Source organism: Sorex araneus, chromosome 9 (assembly GCF_027595985.1).
Source record: "Sorex araneus isolate mSorAra2 chromosome 9, mSorAra2.pri, whole genome shotgun sequence".
NCBI lineage: Eukaryota > Metazoa > Chordata > Mammalia > Eulipotyphla > Soricidae > Sorex > Sorex araneus.
In genome coordinates, this window is record NC_073310.1 from 11,190,130 (window position 1) to 11,197,149 (window position 7,020).

General features: G+C 62.1%; 1 protein-coding gene across 2 annotated transcripts; it reads right to left on the reverse strand.

Moving 5' to 3' along the window:
- Positions 1 to 220: 220 nt before the first annotated feature.
- Positions 221 to 6,554, reverse strand: C9H12orf43 (chromosome 9 C12orf43 homolog). 2 transcript variants are annotated; one of them, XM_004615586.2, is made up of 6 exons: positions 6,407 to 6,554; positions 5,457 to 5,499; positions 5,127 to 5,225; positions 2,175 to 2,248; positions 1,835 to 1,925; positions 221 to 1,291 (listed from the first exon to the last, which is right to left on the reverse strand). In XM_004615586.2, exons 1-6 carry the CDS (start codon positions 6,546 to 6,548, stop codon positions 967 to 969), a joined length of 774 nt encoding a protein of 257 aa, XP_004615643.2. In that variant the 5' UTR covers positions 6,549 to 6,554; the 3' UTR covers positions 221 to 966. The 2 variants fall into 2 exon arrangements, with proteins under 2 accessions (XP_004615643.2, XP_055003045.1); XM_055147070.1 differs by having other exon boundaries at positions 221 to 1,294.
- Between the last annotated feature and the right edge of the window lie 466 nt (positions 6,555 to 7,020).

The window sequence follows — 7,020 nt, forward strand, 5'->3', positions numbered from 1 at the left end:
CCGGGGGCCGGACCCTGGGCCCCGCCCTGTCTGGGGGAGAAGCCACAGCGCAGGGAGGCGGGAGGTGCTGGGGGGGGGGGGAGCGGGGTCCCCCCGTGGGGACTGCATGGCGGCCTGGCTGGCAGGGGGTCCCAGGCGGTGAGTCTGAGCGCCCCAGGCCGCTGCAGGGGGCCCCGGGGGTCTTCTCTGCCCAGGACCGAGAGTGCCGACGTGGGCGAGCCAGGGAACCTGTACATTTATTTAACTTTTAGTAAAAATGAAGGAGGAATGTGCCAGAGGCTGCAAGCTCGCTCTCTTGGACCCCCCGTGTGTGCGGTGGGGGGGTCAGGGGCCAGCGTGCCTGCCCTGGCGGGGATGGATGGAACCTGGGACCTCACACCTCTAAGGCCGGGGACGCCAGGGTGAGCGACACGCCCCCACCCTGGAGTCTTAAAGCTGGGGTGAAGGAAAGCCCTCCAGGCGGGGGGCAGGTCTGACCCTTACCCCAACTACCTCGGAGTGAGGCGACACCACACGTCACTTTGGCTGGGCTTCGGGTCCCTTAATGGTTTATTCTCAGTATCTCACAAAGGCTCAGAGAGAAAATTCTGGAACCCTGCAGGGAGGAAAGCTGCTCTTTCCCGGCACATGTGAGAGCCAAGTCTGTGTGGGCTGAAGGGGGCAGCGTCTCCCTGGCAGCTGGGGGGTCGGGCCCCCTCAGTGTGAGGGTGGGGCATGTTCCAGTCCTGCAGGGCCATTGGGCTCCTCCTTCCCGAGGCCACGGAACGTCTCGGCCCCGAGGTCTGCCCCACCCTCGGCGCCAACGCAGGTGCAGGCCCGGCTCTGGCGCTCACCCTGCAGCCCCTTCTCGGCCCAGACCCGGGCGGGCCCCCGGGGGACAGAGCCTGGTCCTGCCAGTCCTCGGCCCTGGAGGGGGCACTGGGGCCTCTGGCCCCCACCCGGGCGGGCCGGCTCAGTCCGCAGTGCTCAGGGGGACGGGGCAGCCTCGCCCGCCTGCTTTGCCTTTTTCTTCTTTTTCTTCTTCTTGGCTCTCGGGGACGTCTGGTCTCCGTTGAGTTTCGTCGCTTCCTTTTCTGGCGTGTCCACGGCGGTGGTGGCAGCTAGGCTGGCGCTGGCGGCCTCCTGGGCTGGCACCTGCAGCTTCTTCTTTTTCTTCTTCTTCTTCTTCTTCTTCTTCACCACGTCTTTCTCCAGCTGCTCGGGGCCGTGGAGGGCGGACTCCTGCAGGAGGTCAGAGGCCGACACGGCCGCCTCCCGGCACCGCTGCAGTTCTTGGTCACTCTCCTCGCTGCTGCTGGGGGTGCGGGACAGCTGGGGTCAGCTGGGGTCAGCGGGGTCAATGGGGGCAGAGCGCCCCAAGCCGCCTCTCGCTGCCTCCTTCAGCGCAGACCTCCAGAGAGAGGCGAGAGCGGGAGTGCAGAGCGCTCAGGCCGGGGAGCGAGGCCGACCCCGGTGACCACGTGTGACCCCGGTGACCGCGTGTGACCGCAGTGTCACCCCAGTGCCTTCAGCCCTTTGGGGTCTTTAGCAATAAAATGGTGACTTGGGGGCAGGAGGGGGCTCAGCGGCAGGGCACACGCTCCTCCAGTGGGGCCCCGAGTTGGATTCCCGGCATACACCCAGGCAAGGAGCTGCCAGACCCCTGCACACCCGGGGCTGCCCAGGAGGGAGCGGTCGGCCAGCCCCGGCCAGCTGTGCCACAAGCACCCGCAGCCCTGCGCGGCCACTCCTCGGGCCGCCGAGCCCTGGCCAGGACCCGGGGGGCTGGCACGACCAAGCCAAGGGGCGCAGGGGAGGAGCTGGAGCGGGGGCGGTGGGGGGCGGGGGGGCTCACCTGGAGCTGGAAGGCGGCCGCTTTTGGGGGCGCGGAGGGGACGCTTTCCTCTCGGGGTCTCCCGGGAGGGAGGTGAAGAAAAGGCGGAACCCTAAAATCCCAAGGGGCAGCGTCAGCACTGTGGGGGCAGCCCAGCCGCTGCCCGTGGGGACCAACTCTTACACACACACACGCGCACTCACACACACACACACGCGCACTCACACACACACACGCGCACTCTCTCTCTCTCTCACACACACACACACACACAGACACACAGACACACACACACACACACACACACACACACGAGGTGCAGACAAGACCCCTCACACAGCCACGGGCGGGGACCACTCACCACTATCCTCCGTGGGGTCTCTCGGGGTCCTGGCCTTTGCCGGCGCCCTGGCGACTTCTGAGATGGTGATGGAGCTGCAGGTATGGAGGAGAGACGCCGGGTGAGGACTGGGCAACTCCACCGTGAAACGCAGCTCGAGGGGCCCGGCAGTGTCTGAGCTACGGGCCGGGACAGGCTGTGAGAAGCAGCCGCGGCCGCCCCCGTCTGACTGTGCTATTCCCTCTGACTATTCTCTGTGGCGCTCTTCCATGTGCTTACCTTATTTATTATTTTTTTTTGGGGGGTGGAGTGGTCCCCAGCAGTGTTCAGGGGCTTCTGTCAGCAGCAACTTTTTGCTTCTTTTGGCTCTCTGGGTCAACCCGGCGATGCTCAGGGTTTACTCCTGGCTCAGCACTCAGGAGTGACTCCTGGCGGTGCTCGGGGGACCCTATGGGATGCCGGGAATCGAACCCAGGTCGGCTGTGTGCGAGGCAAACGCCCTCCCCGCTGTGCTATCGCCCTGGCCCCTCTTGCCAGCAATTCTTGGCCCATCAATGTCAGCAGCCCAACGCCAGGGCCCACAGAGGCGGTACTGCCCGGGCTCTTCCGTGCCCAGGATGACCCCGGCCACAGTGATGGCGGTCAGACTCCTCCAGGGCCTTCCCCAACCACACTTAGGAAAACAGGTCGAACCTGGGTCAGACACAGGCAAGACACACGCCCTAGCCTGCCCCACGTGCCCAGTGTTCCCACCCCACTTCGTTCCAGAACGTACAAAGCAAGTTTAATTTATCTTTGTTTCGAGGCCACACCCGGCAGTGCTCGGGCTGACCCTGGGTATATGCTCAGGGAACACTCCTGGTGGAACCGGGTCGGCACACGCCTTTCCTCCTGGACTCGCCGGCCTTAGCGGAATTCGCTCTTAACGACTTACACAGCCACACAGTAAATGCAGCTTCAAAAAGGGCAGAGAGGGGCTGGAGCAATAGCACAGCGGGGAGGGCATTTGCCTTGCACGCGGCCAACCCGGGTTCGATTCCCAACATCCCATAGAGTCCCCTGAGCACAGCCAGGGGTGATTCCTGAGTGCAGAGCCAGCAGTAACCCCTGTGCATCGCCGGGTGTGACCCAAAAAGCAAACAACAACAACAACAACAACAAAAACGGGCAGAGAACTGACTGTGGCGGGGGTGGTCAGGATGACTCGTGCCCACCCGCCGAAAGGCCCCTGGCAGCAAGCAGGGGCAGGCAAACTGGACCAGTCGAGGCCAGTGGCCCACAGGACACGTGCACGTTGGTGCTTTAGCCTAAAATAAACAACGGACCATCCACGGGCATGTGGTCACGCGAGGGGTACTGGGAGATCCCACATGCGCCTTTCCCTCTCGGGGCGACTCGCCCCCTAGTGGGCGCAGGACGCCAGCACTGAGCCAATCGACTGACCTCACGCATCAGCCTTCAGGAGCTCCTGGCCAGTGCCTGCCCTCGGTGCCTCGTCAGACACAGTCTCAGGGCTGTCCCGGGTGAAACGGGACAGCAGGTACTGAGTACCCAGTACTGGGCCAGAGGCAGGTGCTCAGTCTGTGGGAAGACAGCAAAGTGACAATGATCTCTGCCCCTGGGATGGGCACCGGGAAGCCTTGGGCAGCCTCAAAGGCAAAAATAAAACACTCGGGAGAGCGTGAGCACGAGGCCCAGATACATGCCCGGCACGCGGCAGCCTGCGTGTGATCCCGACACCCACGGCCCACCGAGCACTGCGGGGTACTGGGCTAGAACTCCCAGCAGCGCTGGGCCTGAGCAGCACAGCAAGGCAGGCTGGGCACCGAACCGACCCGCCACATTGCCAAGTGCCAATGGGAGTAACCCTGGAGGCCTCCCCAGCCCCTGCACCCAATAACACAAACCCTCTCTCTGGAAGGGGAGAGAGAGAGAGAGAGAGAGAGAGAGAGAGAGAGAGAGAGAGGAGAGAGAGAGAGAGGAGAGAGAGAAAGAGAGAGAGGAGAGAGGACAGAGAGGAGGAGAGAGACAGAGAGAGAGAAGAAAGAGAGGAGAGAGAGGAGAGAGACAGAGAGACAGAGAGAGGGAGAAAGAGAAAGGGAGAGACAAAGACAGAGACAGAGAGACAGAGAGACAGAAACAGAGAGAGAAGAGAGAGGAGAGAGAGAAATAGAGTGAGGGGAGAGAGAGCAGGGAGAAGAGAGACAGGGACAGAGAGACAGAGAGAGATAGAGAGGAGAGACAGAGAGATAGAGGGAGAGACAAAGAGACAGACAGAGAGACAGAGACACAGAGAGAGGGGAGAGAGAGACAGAGACAGAAAGACAAAGATAGAGGAGAGAGAGAGGCAGAAAGATAGGGGGAGAAAGAGAGAGGAAGAGACAAAGACAGAAACAGAGAGACAGGGCAGAGAGACAGAGACAGAGAAAGAGAGGGGGAGAGAGAGAGACAGAGACAGAGAGAAAGAGAGAGAGACAGAGACAGAGAGAAAGAGAGGGAGAGAGAGCGAGAGAGACAGAGAGAGGGAGAAAGAGAGAGGGGGAGAAAGAGAGAGGAAGAGACAAAGACAGAAACAGAGAGAGAGAGAGAGGGGGGGGGGAGAGAGAGAGCACGTGTCGGGGTCACCTTGCCGCACAGAACACTATTCACAAAGACGAAGCTCATCTAAATAATCCTGGGGCTGATGCGGCCTGCCAGGGACTCTCCCCTCCCAGCACCCACAGGGCTGAAGTCACCCCAGGGTGCTGCTCAGGGCTGCCGTCCCCTTTCCTCCACGGCCCCCAGGGCTGGCTCCTGCTGCAGGAACGCCAGCCTGCAGCGGTGACATGCCACCTTCCTCCCTGGGACTCTGAGCAGAAGCTTCGGTCCAGGCCGGCCTGGTTCCTGGTCCCCGTCAGGGGGGACGGGGCCTCGGGTGTCCCAGGCTCTGCCCGATCTCCTGGCCCGAGAAGGCGGCGCGGCGCCTTCGCTCACCTGTCCAGGAGGGCGCCCAGCTTCTTAGCTACGTGGGCTCGGAACTCGGGGGTGGTCTGGAGCTCGTTGCCATCCTGCTCGTGATCATCCACCTTGCGCCTGCAACACACACCGCGGGCCTCACTTCCTGCCAGGCCCGGGGCACCCCCCGACCCCAGCAGGCTCCCGGATCCAGCCAAGGCGCTGCCTGAGCCCCTCACGTCCTGCCAGCTCACATGCAGGCTCCCGCATGGGCACGGTCTCCGGGGGTCTCCCAGAGCGGCCGGTAGCCTGCAGGGCGCCGACATCTGGGGAAGAAACGGAGCCAAGGCGAACCCACGGGGCAGGTACCTGAGGCTTGGCTGGGTGGGTGGCAGCTGGCTCTTTGCAGGGTCTGCGGAACACAAAAACAGGCACCGTGGGAGAAATGCCAATACTCACAGCTGCTGCGGGCCGGACTGTCGATTGATTTCCCTGGATAGTTCATTTCCCACCAGCCCCTTTTAAGGCCCCCCTCACCCCGCCCCCTTGTACCAACGTTGCAGAAGAGGAAAGGGAGGGAAGGAGATGAAAGTTAACCAAACAGCTAAGCACCCCACGTGTTGGGATGGGATTCCGGGTCACTGGGCTGCAGAGGGGACCAGGCGGCAGGCTGGCACGGCAAATCCAGGTGCCCTGTGACGCCGCCACTTACTGAGCACTTGCTATGAGGAGAGACCCTCAAGCTTAGGGGCGCCGGCCAGTGGGTACCGTCATCCTCACTTTAAGGTGAGGAGATCTGGGTAGAGTCCAATGTCACTCGGACAGAGCTGGTCTGCAAGCTGCATTCGCGGGCCTCTCTGGTCATGCCCTGAGACCCGCGGTCACCGTGCCAGCTCCGTGCAGAAGCGATCAAAGCTGGTCTTCCCCCTCCCGTCCAAGGTCAGTATCGATTTAGTTCAGCCTTATGCGAGAGAAGGCTCACGCCCTCCCGACGCTGTGCAACGATCAGATAAAGATGCGCCTGTGTTCTCGGATTTGGGATCCTGGGCGCTAGGGCGGCCGGGGTCAGGAGTCACGTGGGGGACCCAGTTCCGTGGGCAGCCCCCAGGGTGGGCGCACGAGCTGGAGGGGGATGCTCACGCGCCTCCGAGGGGCGGGCCCCCCCGCGGGCAGGGCCCAGGTTTTGCAGAGTCGAGACCGTCGGGGGCCTCCAAACCACAACCCTCCGCGCCGCACCCCTCCGTGGGGCTCTCTCGGGGCAAGGGGCCTCGGTCCCCACCCACGCCCCGCCGCCAGACTCCCCGAATGCCGCCCCCTACCGGCCCGCGGCCTTCCCGGCCCCGTCGAGCGCTGCTCCAAGCCCCAGGCTGGCATCGCCGCCTCGCGGCATCGCGCCAGTTCCTCCGCCTCGCTGCCGCTGCTGCTCTCCAGTTCACTCATGGCGCCACAGGGCGCCGCCATCTTGGCCGCCGCAAAGGATTGTGGGGAGTGCTTGCACGCGCGAGTCGCCCCGCGACGCAACGCGCGTGGACAAGGCATTGTGGGAATTGTAGTTCTCTGACTTAGGCTACCATGGGTATGACCTGTGCTTGGAGGTTTCTGTCCTCAAACGTGAGCTAGAGCACCTAAGAAATAATCTTTTCATTCATTTTTTTTCCCTTATGAGAGAACTGAGACACGCACCAGGGAAGGAAGTTCCTGAGGTCACCCATGGAGCTTGGATTGGTTCCCGTGTTTGGATCCATTTAGAGTTTCAATTTTATCTGATTTATCCCAGGAATTCTGAAGTCCATCTACTCATGAGGAACACTCTAGGGAGCTTGTTAAAACGCAGATCACTGGATATAACTAAAAAGTGACAGAATCATTATTTGTTTTGAAGCGGGGCTCAGTAATCTGTACTCCAACAACATTCCAGAGATGGTTAGAAACA

What these genes read in the sequence shown, in the direction of transcription:
- C9H12orf43 (XM_055147070.1), bottom strand. Translation starts at nt 6,548, where the DNA reads ATGGCGGCGCCCTGTGGCGCCATGAGTGAACTGGAGAGCAGCAGCGGC. An exon ending in CTGGGCGCCCTCCTGGACAG is followed by an intron (nt 2,249 to 5,126) that starts GTGAGCGAAGGC and finishes CCATACCTGCAG; the next exon opens with CTCCATCACCATCTCAGAAG. An exon ending in CGGCCGCCTTCCAGCTCCAG is followed by an intron (nt 1,295 to 1,834) that starts GTGAGCCCCCCC and finishes CCGCACCCCCAG; the next exon opens with CAGCAGCGAGGAGAGTGACC.